Below are 20401 nucleotides of genomic sequence, written 5' to 3'. Positions count from 1 at the left end.
AAAAAAATAGTCAAGTATTGTAAAAATTTAATGCCTATGGGCAGCCACACTTTTAGGACAATTCTAGTACATGAATTAGTCTCCAATTCCTATTCTAGTTCTTACTACATAATAGTTTACAAATTATTTTGGCATTCTTACTATTTGTATATAAAACATTGAAAAACTCTACAAATGCTTGCCAAGATTTTTAAGTTTGAAATTTAAAAGGTGACATTTCCTATTCATAAAAGTTTTGATTGACTTTTCTGCATTTCATCTTGGGCCTAAGAAAAGAGAATGTATAATTTTATATGCAAAATTCTAATTCACAATAGTATTATCCATATTTTTTAGATGAGAAAAGACAAAAAGACAAAAAAACAAGACAAATCCTATGTTCAATAAGTTCACTTCCATGAATTCATTTCTCAGACTATTATTTGAATATCTAAATGAATATTTCTGTAGGTAAACTATGCAAGAAAACACTGTGTACAATTTAACTGTTCTATATACAAAACTGTACAATTTCTATCTCCAATGGGCATGTATGTTTTGAAGTATTGTGATTGAAAAATGGGATAGTACTTACTAAAAAGTCATGTCTAGATTTGTGCATGATTATTAGAATCTTAGAAAAATGGCACATTTCTTTCTGTAAAAGAAAAATAACTTCCTAGTTTATAAGCAAATCTGAGAAGTGAATAAACTACTCTGTTGATATAAAAATTTAACTTATTTTAGCACAGAAAAAAATGCATTTGCTGTATCAGTATCATTATCAAGAGGCAACACTTACTTGGAGGTTTGAATATTAAAAAAATCTATCATAATTCCACAAACTAAATGTTGAACAGAATTTGCAATTTATAATAGATAGCCAGAAAGACTGACGATTTTACATGAATTTTCAATGACCATATAATTTTCAAATAGTAAATATTAATTTTGATGATGAAATAAACACTCTAAAAATGTATTTATTTTGACACCAATCAATATACTATTAAAACATTTTGTGTTAGCTGACAGCTTATCTATAATAAGCCTCTACATCATGAAAATGACACATGCACTCTTCATAAGAGAAAACATATCACTAACAAACTACCTATATCTAGAGGAAAGAAAATAACTTTATAAACAACAGTTCCACATCTACAGATAAAACAATTTCATCCACATTGTTATTATAAGAATTAAGAGAATTTGTGTAAGATGGTTTGCAGTATGCAGGCAAATTTACTGCACAATTACATTATTCAGAAGTATTAGCAGCAGTGGTGCAATCTGAGAAGCTGTGACATTTCGGCAAAATATATTTTCTGTGTTTTCCAAAATTTTTTGACGACCAGCTCTACTTGTTTTTTTTTTTTTTTCCTCTACATTCCCCTCAAGTCGTTGGGAGAAAAAATGCCATAAAATAGTATAGAAAATTTTTTAAATTCAGATTAAAAAAATGTCTGAATGACACTAATAATTTGATTATATTCATTTTTATTTTGTTCACTGATATAGCCCAAGTTCTTAGGTGAGTACTTAAAATACAGGAAGGCTATGACAAATGCTTTTGGATAAATAACAGTATCTACATATATATTCTTTTGCAAATGATCAAACATGTAAATTTAAAAACTTAATTGTATAATTTATTTTGTAATTTTGAAATATTTCCACCATATCTAATTAAAATATCTCCTCAATGATTATCCAGAAGTGACAATATTAGAAGTAATTCATTAGTGCTGAAATAATTCATTTTCACAAATAATTTGAAAATGTCAATTAGAGTCATTCATTTAAAAAGTCCTAAGGAGGAGGCTGTCAGTATAGTTAAGTGGTAGAACACTTACCTAGCAGAGGAGGGAAGGAAGGAGGGAAGGAAGGAAGGCAGGCAGGCAGGAAGGAAGGAAGGAAGGAAGGAAGGAAGGGAGGGAGGGAGGGAGGGAGGAAGGCCTAACATGTAACCACTATGTTTCAAAGACTGGACAGCAGGGCCAATTACAGAGCTTCTGGGGTATCTTTCACATTATAGTTGAAATAAATCATTCTCAATAATGTAGGCAATTCACACAAGAAAAGAGGTAAGGTGGCCCTGGTGACAGGAGCCAGGAAACAGAGATGAATGGGATCTGATCTTTGTATTCAGCATTACCAATAGGATGCAGAGTATTCAAGGCAATGCACTGCATTGAGATATAGACAGAGTACAGTGGGAGTTCAGACCCAGAGAAACACATGGATTTCTACTTAGGAAAAAGCCAGTAACAGCTAGTAAAAACAAAACAAAACAAAAATCACATAAACACTAAAATTCATCATTACCTTGCTAGAACAAAAATTTTGTTCATGGTATATAATGTTTTCTTAAAAACTAAACCTACCAAGCTCAATTTGCTCTCCAAATGCAGTAATTTTAATTAAGAACTTAATGTAAAAATTTTAATACTCACATCAAGATCATCCTTGGCATTGTAGTAGACAACTTCATTGCTCTACAAGAAAGAAAAGAAGAGTGCTTTACTGAGTAGAATAAAACAGAATACTGGATCAAACACTATAAATATTTTAAGCATGTTTTAAACAATAAACTTCCCATAATATTCCTTTCTCAGTATATTCCACAGAAATCCATAAAGATCAGTCAATGTTTATAAGAACAGATTAAAACTGTATATCAGTCGTGTTAAAAAAGCACACCTTGCATTTGAGAAAAAAACCTCAGTATAGTACTGGAATCGTGTGTCAAATGCATTATTGACATCATGGATAAACACACACCTATATTAAGAAAAAACAGGATAACTTCAGAAGCAGGTAATACAAGCACCACCGTACCAATATTCTGTTAAAAGTATGATTTAAAAAATACATACATAAATATATTTAAATCTCCAGCATTAAATGGATTCTTGAAAAATGTGTTATCTATGCAATATTGGTAGAAATTTCCTCATGAGATTTAGAAAGGAATCAAAAGCAACTGGATCTAGATAGCAAAAATAAAAATAAAAAAAAAATCTGTTTATCCAAGGCACTGCAACTCTCATATTGAATCTAAGAGGTGAAATGACATTGGATTTTCAGAAAGAATAAATATGAATGGGCAATTTTGCACATAAGTGTTGCAGAAATATACCATAAACATGAATTAGGGCTACAAATGGAGCTACAGAGGGACAATGGAAAAGGGAAGATGAATAAAATGATTGTCGAAAAACTTTAAATTCCTATTCTTGTGTCTAAGACCAGTGTATGCACCACAAGAACAAAACACCTATGCTGGTTTCCCTTTTTCATCTAGACGTAGATGCAGTCCCTGTCTTTGGCAGTAATCTGAATACTCGGTAAGAATGTTTTTTCTCTACCTCTTAAATATCCACCAACACCAATATTCTAAAATTATATTAGAAGTAGACACAAAATATAGATTTTTTTAAGAAAAGAAAACTTAGGGAAAACTTAGTAAATATATCTCAAAGTATATTTTAAAAATCACTCGTTATTACTAGATGTCATGGAAAAATTATTTAATAGTCATGGCATTAGAAAACAGCAACAATTGTCACTTGAGGGCAGGACTCCACAAAGCTTCAGTACATGACTGTACTTATAAATCTCTAAGAGAAAAATATGTTTTGCTTTGTTTCCCAATTTGTTTGATACAGAAGTCAGTCCCAGCCCTTTTTATTTGAAAAATACTCCATGAGACTCAAGATAAATAAAATATAGGTTTCTCTCAAGAACAAAGAAGATCTATATGAATATTAGAAAATACGATTCATAATACTGAATGAAACTGAAGAACTAGAATTTCTTTAGAATCGATTTTTTTCCTTTAAAAAATTAGTGCATTATAGTTATACATGATATTTGCGTTCATTCTGACATAATTAGCATAAAATATAATTTACTCCAATTCAATCCCCAGTACACCCCTTACTCTCTACTCCTCCTACTCCTGTTACCTTTCATCTATTCTACTGCTCTTCCTTCTTTTCATTTATAGTTTTTTTTTTTAAATTAGTACTTTATAGATACACATGAAAACAACGTACCATTTAATTTGATTTTTTTTTTGTAAAGAATAAAGTAGCTAGAACTGGACACGATGGCACCTGCCTATAATCCCAGCAACTCAAGAAGCTGAAGCAAGAGGATTGCAAGTTCCAGGATAGCCTCATAACTTAGTGAGGCCCTGTCTCAATGTAAAACCTAAAGGCTGAAGTTACAGTTCAGTGGTAAAGCACACCTGGGTTCAATCCTTAAAATCAAAAAATTTTAAAAAAAAGAGGAAGTACATAACTAGAGTATTTTAATATGCACAAAAATTCTTAATTCCTGAAATATTTCTTATACCACTTATTTTGTAACAGGAGTCAAGAGTCAAAATACCAAATCAGAACTCATCACATACACAAACCAAGAGAATTATCTAAATCCACCTGGGACCCTAACCTAATTACTAGTTTATCGATCCCACTTGCAACTCTAATTTATACTTAGGAGGCAATTTTCAGTTTAGAATATAGATTCCAACAAAAGTTATACAACTGAATAAGTTTATCTTCATTTTAGACTTTATTTTCTTCCAAATGCTTGCTTATATTTACAGAACTAGAACATGAAGAAAACAAGGTGAAATAACAGTATATTTCAAGCAGTTCGCCAGCATCGCCTTTTCAACGGATACAGATTCACTTATACACACATCACTATGCCAAGAAAGGCACATAAGATAAATGCATCTACTCCTACTTCCTAGGTAAAAAAAAAAAAAAAAAAAAAGAAAAGAAATGGCTATAGATCATTTACATAAGACAACCTGGGTTTGTCCTATGATTACACTTGGCTCACAGTGCTAGAACTAATAGATAAAACTGACAGGTCAGCTTTTCTCCTATATATGAACGTATGAAGAGTACTTATTAAACTGAAGATTAAGAGTTCCTCATTGGCTGTTGAAAGAGGATACAGTGTGATAAAGAAATGCTATTATTGGGTTGGGCGTGTGGCTTAGTGGTTGAGCACTTGCCTAGTATGTGTGATCCTGGGTTCAATCCCCACTATTACAAAAGAAAATAATAAAGAAACAAATAGAAAAGAAAATGCTAGTATCCATTCCATCTCATTATTTTCATTTGGTTAAGATCAATTGAAATTAAAATTAAAATTTAAAAAATCTAACTTTGAGAATACATTTTATACAAAACTCTGTTGCCTAATTTCTCTTTCAGAATCTGTATATTGCTAAACCTGTTGTCGAAAAGGTGTATTCCAAAGTTTATTTAAAGTTCGCACAACACTTTCTGGATTTAGGATGACACAATTATACAAGTTGATTTTTTAAAGACAACTTAAAAATGCAAATAGCACAAATATATCTAAATATAATTTGGATGTATACACATATATATGCACTACATAAAATATGTATAATACAATTAATATATGTGCATCTATGTTTAAATTAGACATAAAATCATACTATACGGTAAACTATCCATACTCTTTCATGTAACTGGTATTCTATATCTCTGTTTATATCTCTGTTTTAAAATAGCTCTTTCTTAGTACAATGTTCATTTCTCACATGGTCAAAACATAAATGCAAAAAGAATGTGTTTTACAGAAAACATTAAAATGATAAAGCACTTAATCAACTGTGTGTGCTCAGGTTAAGAAGATGACAGACAGTGGATGCAACTGGATATGTCCAGTGTCTCATGACAAGGCTCCTTTTGGTTTAGGAACATTTTTGTTAACCTTACTATCATAAATATACCTTCACATCTTCAAGCTACAAACTTTTCTTATGCAGAATGGACATTATGCATTTATTACACATAACAGAAAAACATTAAGGATAAATTGACATAGGAAATCAGGATTTGAAGAAACTATAAACTGGCATTACTCAATCAATACAGTGCTCTTCCAGGGTAAAACGTCACTAAAATAAATGCAAACTTTCATAGAGCATTTGATTTTTCAGCCATTTAAAATATTTTTCCAGCCCCAGTTCATCATATGTTCTTATAGAAAATTGTAAGGATTTATTTGGGATTTTGTTTATACTGTTTCAGAATTATTTGGCTCAGAAGTTATTAAAGTTTGAGAAAAATCATAATTGGGTGATTTTTTATAAATAAATAATTTTTATTTATAGCCATCTTCTTTTTTTTAATAGCCATCTTCTCTACTACAGGAAAATATATATTAAGAGGTGCTGCAATGTTGAACTAAATCAGTCTCCAGTAGAGTAATGCAAATAGCTGAATTACCAAAATACATCCAGAGTCAATCGTTAAAGGAATGGGATAAAAAACAATTCTAGGAAGGGGAATTATACACTGAATCAACCAAATTCTATGATCTGATGTTTTTATAGAAATGAGCTTTTGGTTAAAATGAACTCTGTGCTAAAGAAAATAAGAGGAGAAATTTTATAAATACAGTAAATACCTTAAGTGGGAAGAATTAAAGGAGAAGAGGCAAAGTCTCAGCTGAATTCCTTGTTTAATCATGTCCCCTTTCTTACATCCCACCTAGACTTTGTGCAGGAAGGTTTCTGGGTCACAGAATCAGCAGAGGGAGCCATATTCCCTTCACACAAGAGTTACACTGGTGACCTTCTCTGTGCTGTGTTCAAGAAACAATGATGAATAATATCTGAACCCAACCACAGGGAGCAAGCTGTCACCCTTCAACTTATCTGTGGCGAGAAGATGACACAACTAAGACAGTCATTCTGACCTGCTATATGTGAAAATTGCCTTATTATATTTGGATCGCACTCCTACGTGAACTAAAAATGCTCCAGTTTTCAAAATAAGTGAGAATTAAGTATTCCGGACACTTAAAACAGTCCCCCTCTGTTGATCAGTGAGATACAAAGAGAGAGAGAAACTTGCCTGTCCTTACTCAAAACTCCCTCAATTCCTCCTCCAGAGAGTTCATAGATATCCCAATATCACTGAATACTTTCATTAAAACTATGGCACATTAGCTAACTGCCAGAGGCACAGGTTATAGTGTCTTATTTCCCTATTATCCTTCTGTCTAAATGATTTAATAAAAATTATTAAACATCATCTTAGAATGTAGTTCATATTCAAACGCAGAGGTTTTCAGCAAATTTCAGGGCATTATGCACAACATCATGGAATAAAGCCAGAAACCACCTCGAACTAGATTCTTGGATTAGTTAAACGTTTAGAGAGCTATTTTTCATAATTTAAGCTCCACCAGATGACAAGAACAAATTGTTTTGTTTCCGAATTTTAACCAAATAGTTTACTTATTTATTATTTCCTCAAAATGAATTGACCCAAATGGGTCCATGCTAACATAATACTTCTGCTGACTGAAATTTAAAACACCCCCTAGCAAGTTGAGAAAAAAAAATATTTTAGACTCCAAATATCTATTGGGAGTCAAAAATTAAACCTGGGCAAAATAAACTATTTCATTTTTAAAATGCATATTGTGAGTGACAGCTCTTTGCACGACATGTCTCTCTAAGCCAGCCTCTGGTGAATAGTTTATGTGAAAAATCTAAGGCCTAAGTACCAAGCTTCTGTGTAGAAATAAGATGTTGCCAAAGATAAGACTAAAATATTGGAAATGAAAATTAGAATTTTATTATCAACATTTGAAATGTACAGCACATTCAACATTCAAACAGAGATTAACTTGCTGTCCAATTTGCTTATTCTCTTTTCTTGGCTATACCTTGGCTAGGCACATGATCGGCAACCTAACAAATTTTGGGCAGCTGTATTTTTCATTAATGTGGCTTTTTTTTTTAAAGCTAGAAACACTTTATTTTTTTTTAAGAGAGTGAGAGAGGAGAGAGAGTGAGAGAGAGAGAATTTTCAATATCTATTTTTTAGCTCTCAGCGGACACAACATCTTTGTTGGTATGTGGTGCTGAGGATCGAACCCGGGCCACACGCATGCCAGGCGAGCACATTACTGCTTGAGCCACATCCCCAGCCCTTAATGTGGCTTTTTAAAAAATATAGCATGCTCCTTGTAATTTTTATCACTCCTGAGTTCCAAATATGCAATCAGTTGAAAATTATGAGATACTCTTCATTAAAAATGAGTTATGTTAATGACTCCTGCAAGCCAAGACCATGTTGTTTAACTAAAATCATTCACAAGTCAAATTTTATTAATGTTGATAACACCAGAAAAGCATATTGATAGCAATTTGGCCCAGAAACAACTTATGCCACTACTTTTATGTTTAAAACAATTTCTGTACTGGCCACATGTCAACCAGCAGCTTGGTAGAACTGTGTAAATAAAAGAACTTAGAAACGTGTGTATGTGTGGTTGTTTGTACACATGGAAGATGTGAATATGAGCAAATATTTATAGGAATGTAGTCCTTGAAAAAATATTTTGCCACATAATTATAGGTGTTTGAAGTAAAGATCTCAAGAACATGTTTGAGAAAATGTAGTTTAGAAAAAATAATGATGGGTACAGGTTCAGCTAGAGATCAGCATTGCCAGATTACAGAAGACATTTGGTAAATCTACCTTCACACTGTGTGACAGAGGATAATAAATGAGATGAAGCTGTAAAGTTTTTACTATGGTGTGTGGTACACATAAATGTTGACAACTAATGTTTATATATGTAAAAAGTAGAGATATCCATAGAATTTATCTGCTACGTATACATGATTTTTGTGTGTGTGTGTGGTGCTGAGAATTGAACTGAGGGCCTTGTGCATGTGAGACAAGCACTCTACCAACTGAGCTACATTTAATTTTATTTTTTTTAGATCAGTTTTGATGCTGTGAGTCTGTTTGACTTAAAGTACTTTCTTCAAAGATTCTATACAGCAGAGTAGAGGAGAAATTGAATTGCTAACTGTTATTATTTTTAATCTGGTAAACCAAATTAAATAATAGGAAAAATACAACAGAAGTGATAATTAATTGATGATTCCATATGCATCCTGGTATTGAGGTATTGAGGTGTTCAAATCTCTCTTATTCTAAACATTTTCTTTCTATCCCTTCATCTTCTTTATATATGAATCATAATTTACTGTTACCAAGAAAAATTTCAGTCTTGTATTAAACAAAAGTTTGCTTGTCCATCCAATACCCAAAATATGTAATCTTGTTGGAGGAAATGACACAGTTAAATCAGATGTTGTCATATTTTAAAAAATAATAGACATGAAGATTTGCTAAACTTGGTAATATTTTTTTTTTCCTGTTTAGAAACTATGCTGTCTTCGAGAATGGCTTATTTCTTTCTTTCTTTTTTTTTTAAGAGAGAGGAAAGGGGGAGAGAGAGAGAGAGAGAGAGAGAGAGAGAGAGAGAGAGAGAGAGAGAGAGAATTTATTTATTTATTTTAGTTTAGTTCTCGGCGGACACAACATCTTTGTTGGTATGTGGTGCTGAGGATTGAACCCAGGCCGCAGGCATGCCAGGCGAGCGCGCTACCGCTTGAGCCACATCCCCAGCCCCAAGAATGGCTTATTTCTTAAAAAGAAAAATCATGTGATTCTATGTGGCTAGCAAATCCTACCATTCTCTTCTTTGACCATAGCAATTAGTAAATGCCTACAACTACCAAATAATAGTATTTGATTTTCCTATTCTTCTGCAGAAATAATGGGTCCAGGGGTAGTTACAGTGGAACAAGCTGAAACTATTAAAGCCTGCTTCTATCCAAGCCAGAGGCTAACTCCTTCTATTGACTTCATGATTAAAGGACCAATGATTTATAAAGTTCTTGTTAAGCTAGTTTAGAATTTGGATTCTATCTTCTACAATTGCTAGTACTTATAGAATGCCACAGTCCCTACAGTGATTTATCCATCCCAGTTTTCTGTTACTAATTTTCAATGACATTTGTCTGAACTCTAATTTCCAATGGGGGAAATATAAGAATACAACTGTTTCATAATCAATGCCCAATCCATATCCTGGATGCTACTCCATCCTGATTCCTTAAAGATCACAGGACTCAGCATCTATGTCCTTTCTTGTGTCCATCTTCTAAATCAAATTCTGGTGGTTTGCAAAATGTGAACAAGATTTGAGAAATAAAACTTCAATTGTGTTCTTACATAAAAATTTTGTCTAGAATTTAAAATTCTAGCAGAAAAATTTTAGAAAATCAATGAAAACAAGGGCTCAAAAACATTTACCTCAAATACAAATCATTTTAATATTTTTCTGACAATTTTATAATCATCTTTCTGACAAAGTTACTTAGCACCAACTAAATATTTAGTGAGCAATATATCAGCAAGTCATTTTAAAACTTACTTCTTTCCCTTTTTTGTATCAATTATCCACTAGTTTTTGCCTGCATCATAAAAATTAAATAACTATACATTTTAATCATATGCTTGAATATCACAGTTTCTTTAAAAATATGATATCAAAATACTATCATTTAGGTGTTGTTCAATGATCCATGGGCTATAATGATAAAATATAAATCTATTTCTTCTTTGAACTCTTAATTTTTGTTTTAATAATAAATATATTTTGAGCTTTCTACCATGGCAAGCTCTGCATTGGAAACATAAACATACATACATTTTAAAGAATATATTGCTACCATTAGAGAAATGCAAATCAAAACTACTCTTGAGATTTCATCTCACTCCAGTCAGAATGGCAGCTATTATGAAGACAAACAACAATAAGTATTGGCAAGGATGTGGGGAAAAAGCTACAGTCATACACTGCTGGTGAGATTGAAAAAGGTGCAGATAATATGGAAAGCAGTATGGAGATTTCTTGGAAAATTGGAATGGAACCACTATTTGACCCAGCTGTCCCTCTCCTCAGTCTACACCCACAGGACTTAAAAACAGCATACTACAGGGACACAGCCACATCAATGTTTATAGCAGCACAATTCACAATAGCTAAACTGTGGAACCAAGCTAGATTTCCTTCAATAGATGAATGGATTAAAATACACACACACACACACACACACACACACACACACACAATGGAATATTACTCAGCAATAAAGGGAATAAAATCATGGCATTTGAAGATAAATGAAAGGAGTTAGAGAAGATACTGCTAAGTGAAGTTAACCAATCCCAAAAAACCAAATGATGAATGTTTTATCTGATATAAGGAGGCTGATTCATAGTGGGGTAGGGAGGGGGAGCATGAGAGGAATAGACAAACTCTAGATAGGGCAGAGGGGTGGGAGGGGAAAAAAAGGGGATGTGGGGTTTAGAAATGATGGTGGAATGTGATGGATATTATTATCCAAAGTACATGTATGAAAACACAAATTGGTGAGAATATTCTTTGTATACAACCAGAGATCTGAAAAAGTGTGCTCTATTTGTGTAATAAGAATTGTAATGCATTCTGCTGTCAAATATAAATAAAAAATTAATCTAAAAAAGAATATATTGCTAAAGATAAATCATTATATTATCAATCTCAGTTTTGTGGATTGTAAAGATAAGATTAAGAATAGAGAAACTGAGTTTAACACAGGTCTTTATATCCCCAATATGTTATTATCTATACAGGAATGACCTGCTTTGGGGAGATAGTGAATTCCTTATATGCTCTACATAATTCACCTAAAATAAATAAAGGTAATGTTCACTCTTCTAAATACATTCATTTTATGTTATTAACTTTGTTTTATAATCTGTGTTAAAATGTGAATTGAATTTCATTAGCCTTATTGGAAAAAAAATTGGAAAATAATTTTGGTATATTGTAATGTACTTCTTTAGTTTTACATTTATTCCTGAGATAATTTCCATGGTATATTTGTAAAATTATAGTTTTTAAAAAAAGTTTTGTTGTGGAATTTGTAAAATGCAGACAAAGTATTCCCTAAAAACTGACCCAGCATGTTAGCCAACCTATAAGTCAAAGTTACTTAAGAGGAGTGGTCACAGAAAAAGATAATAGATCCATGTGTCTCTATTATGTTTAATTACCTAATTGCGAAAGGAGATTGCAGACTAAAGCAGTGCTATGAAACTATTGACATAATCAGAAATAATTGTAACATTCAGCAAAAGAAAATGTTAATTACCTCAACATAGAAGAAGTGTGTTTAAAAGAAAGAGAAGATTAAATTATTCTAGTTTGAGTAGAGACAGTGCTTAGAATGTTGTACTGCTATTTAATAGATTGATGGATGAATAATTGAATATCACAAGCCTATAAACTATTAGAAAAGCAAGACTAAAATAACAAAGCTAGCATTTGTGGACATGTGTGTGCAAGGACACATACACACACACACAAAAAAAACATATCACTGCAGAGAAAATACACAGACATTTCCAAAAGTTTCAAATAAGTTAAAACACTGACAAGTTTCACTCCCATAACAAATTACAAAAAAAAAGTAAATACACGTGATTTCAGTGTTCCTTGTTCTTGAACCTTAAAAAAAAAGACTCTTGTTAAACATTAAAAGCAATATCAATTTATTTCTTCATCTTATAAACTTCAATAGGAATCTGCCTACAAGCTATTCTGGTGCTTCAAATTATATCAATAAACACACGACTTAAATCATAGGAGTAAAATAAAAGTAGAATATGAAAATATAAATATATTATGTTCCATAGCACAAAATCTCCAGGGAAACTCAGTCCAAAATTAAACCCACACATCAATAATGCCAAGAAATTTGCTCTAATCTCCTTTAATCTGTAACTTCAAGGAAGCTTTAGGTATAATCATCTAAAGCATAAATATTTAAGCCACCAAAATATTTCAATTTTTATGCTTCCCATTGAGTTAGACCAGCCACATCTTCTTGACTCGTGATCAAATTAATAGCATTTTATCATAATATGATATCCTGCCAATAAAATTTTGTCAGTTTGTCCAATAGAATCATTAGCATCACCTTTTTAAATTAATCACTATCAACCTCAGAAAAATCATGATTCTAAGACAAAGTATAATGACTCACATTATTGTCAATTACTTATTAATTGTAAAATAATCTGGTTAAAATTAAGAACTCAAAGGACACTAAACTGTTTATCACTACACCAATTTAACTTATCTCTTATTGGGCATTAAGAACTATATAGGATGGAAGACAGAGGACAAGAGACATTCACTATGTATCTATTATAGGATAGAATTTAACCTCACAAAATCTTTTAGATATGCAATAAGTATTAACTTTTTAAAAATGATATCAATAAAAATTTCATAAACATTATACTATATTGATCTTTAGATTTCTTTCTCTTCTCCCTCTCCATTCTCCACTATTGAGACAAAGGGTTTCTGACCATAGATGAAGAGACAACAGTAAAACAAGGTTTAAGTCCCTTTAAGGAAATAGTCTCGAAATCCAGGCTTAATAAAGCAGAAAGTAAACAGTAAAACAAGGTTTAAGTCCCTTTAAGGAAATAGTCTTGAAATCCAGGCTTAATAAAGCAGAAAGTAAATATTTTTAAAATACATACAACTTTATATATAAGAACACAGCTAGGAAGTCTAAGTTCTTTTTATTTGTACAACAAGGTCTCTATGGACTGTATCTACAATTATTGCAGGTTTGGCTCACCAGAAACAGACACTAAGACAAGGACTTGAGCACAAGGAACTTGTGAAGCAACCCCAGGGAACACTAATAGGATAGTAGAAAAGCAAGACAAAAAGCAAAGAAATGAAAATCATGGTGTGTTAAAAAAAAAAGAAAAGAAAAGAAAACCTGGAGCCTTTGTGATACTATTTAGAGCATCATACAAAACTCTTCCATCCAAAGAGTAAGAAGTCTGCTCTAGTATCCACTCACACCATTGGTTGGGAGCATTCACTCCTGCACAATCAAGGCTGTGAAGAAATCCTTCAAAGGCCAAGATTTGCAGAAAGACGCTGGAGAATGTATAGGAGTAGAATAGAACATGCATGCAGGTTCCTGGGCACTGAGATGCAGGCAGGGAACTAAGAGCATCTACCGTAGGCATATAGTAAATGCTTTAAAATAGTTACTGAGCACATGATTAAGTCAACTAAATGATTTTCAGCACTGACCAGCTGGATGAATAACTTCATCCAGGCTTTGGGTTCCTCCTCTGTAAAATGATGAGTTGGTTGATAAACATGGTCTCTAGAATACTTCCATTTGTATGTTGTGATGTTTCCACTGAGTGATTGTTTTGTTTAGATCACAGAAGCAGTCTTAGTATCTAGATCTATCTATTGTTTTCTGTGAGCCTTTGATTAGTATGCTTCTTTTTTGTGTGTGCATATTCAACAGAATGCAGAGATGTCATTCTGTTTTGAGAAACAAAAGCAAAGTTTTTCCTTTTTATTTGAAATCTCTGACATCTTCTATAGAAGCATGTACAACTGCAATCATTGTTTTTCTTTTGATCTTAAAAGGTCAATTCAAAGGATATTAATTTATCCTTGAAAATTATAACTGTGTTTCTGAGGGATACCTGTTTAAGATAACATTCTCAACCTCTTTGTACCTACCATACACAATCTGGCAATCTCTCCATATGGCATATATTAATGATAGAAGATCAACCACTGCTATCTTTTACTAACATAATGAAATAACAGTCATTATATATGTAAAATAGAAATCAGGTTTTTAAAAAAAAAATCAAGGTTAGTGTATTTGTTCTACTTCTCTGCAAAAATAATTGCTAAAATTGTAAAGAAAGGAATGCTACTGCAGAAGAAATAAAAGGACTTTTTTTTAGAGGCACTCCATTCTATTTGAATAATACATAGTTGCTTTGGAAACAAGTAAAAATCCCTCTATTTCATTAGCCTAGTTTTAGTAACTGTATCTAATTAAGTTACATTTCAAAGAATGTTTTAAATTCAAACTGTTCACTGATTCAGATATAACTTGTCCCTAATTAAAACATGCATGATTGTTAAAATGTTAATTTCTGAAAGCAAGAATCTAAGATTCTCAACAAATCCTAAGAACTCCTCACAGTGCTGGTTACATTGTATACTTAATTTCATCTGCTGTCCAAACTAAAAGAAAAAAAAATTCTGTGGACCATGCTTATTTCTCAGGCAGATTTTAATAAATTAGTTATTCTAATTTTATATGGCATTTTTTAAGAAAATGTAATGCTTTTGCATTAGAGTATTAAATAAAAATCTTTATGTTATCCATACATCATAGACAAATTGCCCCCAAGACTGACAGAATGATGTAATACAATTATGAATAATTGTCAAGTAAAAAGGTTCACATTTCACTCCTAGGTCCAATTCTTGGCCTGTGTCAGTAAAGGGATTAACCCAGCCAAAATTGTTTTGTCCTCTCATTATCAATTGGGCAAAGAACTTGAACTTCAAACAGTTGCAATGATAACTTAACCTTAAAATTTATCGGAAAGAATTTTTCAGATTTTAAGGAGATGTGTATGTCTAAATAATGTTATCTAGAATTCAATTTTAAGACTTTCATATAATCATAATCAAGGCCCTTATTTAAATATGTGTAATACATTTGTCTAATACAGTTACAAATAGAATAAAAGAAGGTTGAAACATCACGTAAAAATTTCTAAATGCTAAAAAATGATTTAATTAAGCTAAGCATAAGAACAGTATAAATAAGACATCCAGTGTGTTTTGTTTTGTTTTGTTTTGTTTTAGGAATTAGCCAAAGGGTTTACCTAAATTATTTTAATATTAAGAAGCTGATATCACTTCTGGAGAGAACAAAAATATTGCAGAGACATGGAGCCAATTACAGAGTTGTCTACTTTTTAAACTCTGATTGCAGATGTGCTGTGGAACAAAGGAACACCATCAACATAGTCATCTTTTGATCATGTTGACTTCTTTCCTAGCACATAAGAAACCCTGTCTGGAAAACATTTTACATTTAAAGAATCAAGCAATTTCAAAGGCAATATCCAGGTGAGAAGAATGAAGAGAATGTATTAGCACCTAATTAACCTTCACAGACACCAGAACTTATTTCCTTTCTACAAAATTGGAAGACTGAAGTTTTTATTCCAGTATACTTTATATATTGATTACTCATGTGGATTTTTTTATTTAATAAAAAAAAAATAACAGATCTAGAAACACCATAGGGGAATAAATGAGTTGACAGCAGATCAAATGAAATTATCATCAAAATTTTACATTCTAAACCTAAATGCATCAAACTATATATCATCAAAGTAGTGACACAATAATATAAGATAAACAAAAAATATTAATCAAATCTGATGGATATTAATATTTCCTTTCACCATCAAGTAAATAATACTAAAACCAGTTTAGGTAATTGGCCCAATATTGCTTAGTGGTTGCTTTAGAGAAAGCAGATCTTAGGCTATTTTTTATTTATTTTTTTTTCATTTTTGGTCCTGGGGATTGAACCCATGAGTGCTTAACCACTGAGGCACATCCCAGTCTTGTTGTTTTTCTTTTTTTTTTTTCTTTTGGTGGGGACAGAGTATCACTAAGTTGCTGAGGCTGGCTTTGAACTTGCAATCCACTTGCCTCAGCCTCTTGAGTCACTCAGGCATGTGGCACCATTCACACAGCAGGTTCTTTTTTAAAAAAAATGAGAAAATATCTTTAGTTTTAAATTATTATTGTTTTTGTTGTCTGATAAATTTGTGTGTATTTACCACATGATATTTTGAAATATTTATATAGATGTGTACATACTCATGTACACACACACACATATACACATATAGTGGAATGACTAAATCTACCTGATTAACACATGAGATACTTATATAGTTATTTTGTGGTTTAAGAAAACTTAGCAATCATTCAACATTATGAAACAATATAATATTTAGAAAATGATATTATTTATACCATAGATTTGACAGATAAAACACAGGATACTCTGAACACAGAAAATTAAATCTGAATTTCTAATAATAAAAATAATAAAAATTTTGTTTACTAAAAGTATATTCTAAACTTATACAAACAATATACTTGTTTATCAGAAATTCGAATGTTACTAGGGCATCAGATATTTTAGGTACTAAATCTGGCAATCTTAATTTATACTATTGTGTCATATATGCATATATAGTTATTTCTGAAATTTTTAAAAAATTAATGCTATTTCAGGAATTTTTAAGGGAAAGAAGGATGCTTTATTACTGACCACTAGCTTTACAATTAAATCTGAAACAATACAGTGAAAAGGAGTAACATCACAATTACAAATACTTTTCCAGCCTTTAGAATACTTACTGAGACAAGTCTGTGTGTGTGTGTGTGTGCACGCGAGTGCCTGTGTGCATATTTTGTGAATTTTTTTTAAATTGTTAATAAAATATATTGTATTTTCAATAATACTTTCAGTTTATATATAGAAAGTAATTATAGAGCTTTGTTCATTTAATTCTCACTTTGAAATACACTAAAGCAATATTGAAATGGTTGCACTGATAACTTAGTAGCAGCTTACCAGTTTTTGATGATTTGAGAAAACTCAGAAGAGGCTGTAACCTCTGTAGCACCACTGATTACCTTGGCCAATTTCCACAGCCTGGCCAGCCAGGCAGTTGCATGATATGTTCCAACTATAAATTGTGTGATCCTTCTAAACTCACACACTAGGTCAAATACATGACTTTGCCATGCAGAGGCCATTCCTGATATCAAAGGTACATGAAAAGTTAAGCTTTTGGTAGATCCTATAATCTGTCTAAAGTGACTCTTAGTTAATCTTCTTCCTTTTTGAAGTTTTTAATCTTTTATTTTTTCATTGTTATTGCTGAGATGACTAGAAGACTATATTCCTTGGGGAGTCATGAAAGAATTTAGAAATATCCAAGAAAAAATTCTGAGCACTTACAATTTATAAGCTAACAGCAAACCAGCCATTTATAAATGAAACAAAGCTATCCTGAAAGAGCTATGTGATGCATTATATAGGATTCACAACATAAATATGTATTTTTTTTTAGATTTTTATCTCCAATAAGCTGGTTGCTTAGTTTATACATTCAAATTCAAATCTCTGTAAGTAGAAAAAAATTGTTCAATTGTACGACTGAAAGCTGTTTGCTGTACCATTTTTTGTTCAATCTTCATTGAAATGATTTTTGGATCTAGAATGGTATTTAAAACTGAAAATTAGGTCAAAGGGTATAATAGACTACATGATATTCATATGTATAATGTAATTTTATTTTGGACAACATATCGTATTTTAAAACTCCAATGCCTTAAAGCTTAGCTTTTACCTGTAACTTTCATTGATGTTTGTATGACCACTCCTTTATATTTAACTGACCAGTCATCAACTTATAACTAGACTATTTGTAGGGTTATCAATACAGTTGTATTCCAAAGCTCTAATAGAGATTTTTCTAAATTATTCTCTCTATCTACCAAGGCTCAGGAAACATCACTGATCTAAGACACATGGTTCTACTCTTCGAGCAAATGACAAAAAAACATCTATTGAACTGAACAGTTAAAATAAATATTTCAGCAATAATAATTAAAATGAATCTCTTAGAAGGAGGGAAAAGATAGCTGTTACAGAGCCTATAATCCTGTAATTAAGCATTAAATTTAGCCTTAAGCGTCTTGACAGACTGGGAAAAAAGGAAATGATGATCACTAGCATCATTGTCCTTCTCTAATGAAAAGGATAAGTGAGATTTTGCCTTGAGCAATAAGCTTCTTCATGTAATCAAAGCCTGCAGAACAGTGAAAAATAATGGGCATAGAGTCAAAGGGGTTTTCTCGGCAAACACCAAAAATTCTTCAAATACTCTGCTTGTCTCTACAGACCTACATTCACATGAGAAAATATTCATAACAAGTATTATACATTTGTATATAAGGCATTGGACAAAATCTAATGTTGCCTTTTATTAATATTTTAAGTATTTGTAAGCACAAAACTGTAAGTGAAATGTTTGAATTAATGTTTTTTTCTACATGTAAAAACAATAGAGAACCTGAAAAAAACAGCAGACATTTTCCTTTAAAGTAGTGGAAATAATAAACTATGTACAAAAAGAAAAATACACATGCTCACATAAATGCTGAAAAGAGTTGTGCCAAACCTAAAAAGGTATAAAATGTGATTCAAACAATGAATGGCAGTTAGCATTTAGTCATGTAGTAAACACAGGTATAAAAAACAATGAAAACAGTGTGGTGTACATTTATTGATTATTTAAAATGAAAATCTATACCATCTCCTGAAATACAAATATTATGAATATGTACAGTCTTATAATTTATAGAGGAGGAAACATGTTCCATTTTTTTAGTAAGCACCAAAAATAAAAATAGAACATTGTCTATTTAACATCCAGGTTCACATGACTTCCTGTAGAGCAAATTAACTTCCTTTTTCATTTACTAAGGGAATACTACCATATTAAATGAGAGTCCTTAGTATGGGGGTACTAAGTTTTTAATTTTTCTGTCTAAAAATGTTCTCTCCTGATAAGCTTCCCAGGTGGTTTTGGTTTTGTTTGTCTGTTTGTTTTATTTTTTGCCATTAGCCAAAGAAAATAGTTCATCAAAATAGAATTTATTCCAAAGTGTCTACATGCTTCAAGTCTCCCTGACCAATTATTGTGAACTCTAATGCCAGGACATGAAGGAGAAAAAAATAAATAGATAATTAAAGAGTAAAAAGAGAGAACAGGATTTCATCAGCAAGAAGAAAGGCTGTGAGGAATTACTGTCATTGTTACTGGATGCTTCCCTAGACAGCAGCCCAAACAAACAGCTGAAAGCTGAGAAGCACAGTGACAAAACTCAGCAAGAGCCCACATGTAGAGAGAAATGCATGCAGCAGAGTATAGTCACCTAGAAACAATCAACAATCACATGTTAACATCATTACTTACACCCTCATCTAGCTCTTATAACACTCAATTTACCAAAAAAAAAGAAAAACAAAGAAATTTTTAACTGTTTTTAAAACTACAAATCAGTTTCGTATCACTAAAATGCTAATACATAAAATCTAAAACGTATATTATATCCTGAAATATAATTATGTAGTACATATATATATGACACATAGATACACATATATTGATATAGATATATTGATATACACTTTACCCCAGTACCAGGGATTGAATTGAATCCTGGGCCTTGCACATGCTAGGTAAGCACATACTGCTGCATATAGGTCCCCAGTGCTTTAAAAAATACTTCTAAATAAAATATGTTGGTAGCTAATGTGGTCCACTTAATTTTCCTTACTTTCCTTTTAATTCAGAAAACCTTGCTTTTAAATTTAGTTACTGTCAGTACCCACAATATCTACTTATTTAATTACTTGTTTGGTTGACTCTGTTTACTCTTAAAGTTTCTATTTATTTTTGGTATTGCTTATCCCAGCAGGAAGGCCTTTGTAACCAAACTGCTCTTCACAAATAAAGCCCCAGGGGAGCCAGAAAGCAGC

At 31.8% G+C, this 20401-nt stretch overlaps 1 protein-coding gene across 3 annotated transcripts in view; it reads right to left on the bottom strand.

Moving 5' to 3' along the window:
- CACNA2D1 (calcium voltage-gated channel auxiliary subunit alpha2delta 1) overlaps positions 1–20401 on the bottom strand; it is a 483532-nt gene that overhangs the window by 197143 nt on the left and 265988 nt on the right. For all 3 annotated transcript variants that reach the window (XM_081286479.1, XM_081286480.1, XM_081286478.1), the window contains exon 5: positions 2436–2477. In XM_081286479.1, the coding sequence (XP_081142605.1) occupies positions 2436–2477 (42 nt within the window). The remainder of the gene's footprint in view (positions 1–2435; positions 2478–20401) is intronic.

The sequence above is a fragment of the Spermophilus citellus genome, assembly GCF_964194105.1.
Source record: "Spermophilus citellus genome assembly, chromosome: 3".
NCBI classification, from domain to species: domain Eukaryota; kingdom Metazoa; phylum Chordata; class Mammalia; order Rodentia; family Sciuridae; genus Spermophilus; species Spermophilus citellus.
Note: the sequence above shows the minus strand (reverse complement) of the source record. Positions and strands in the feature narration are given on the sequence as shown.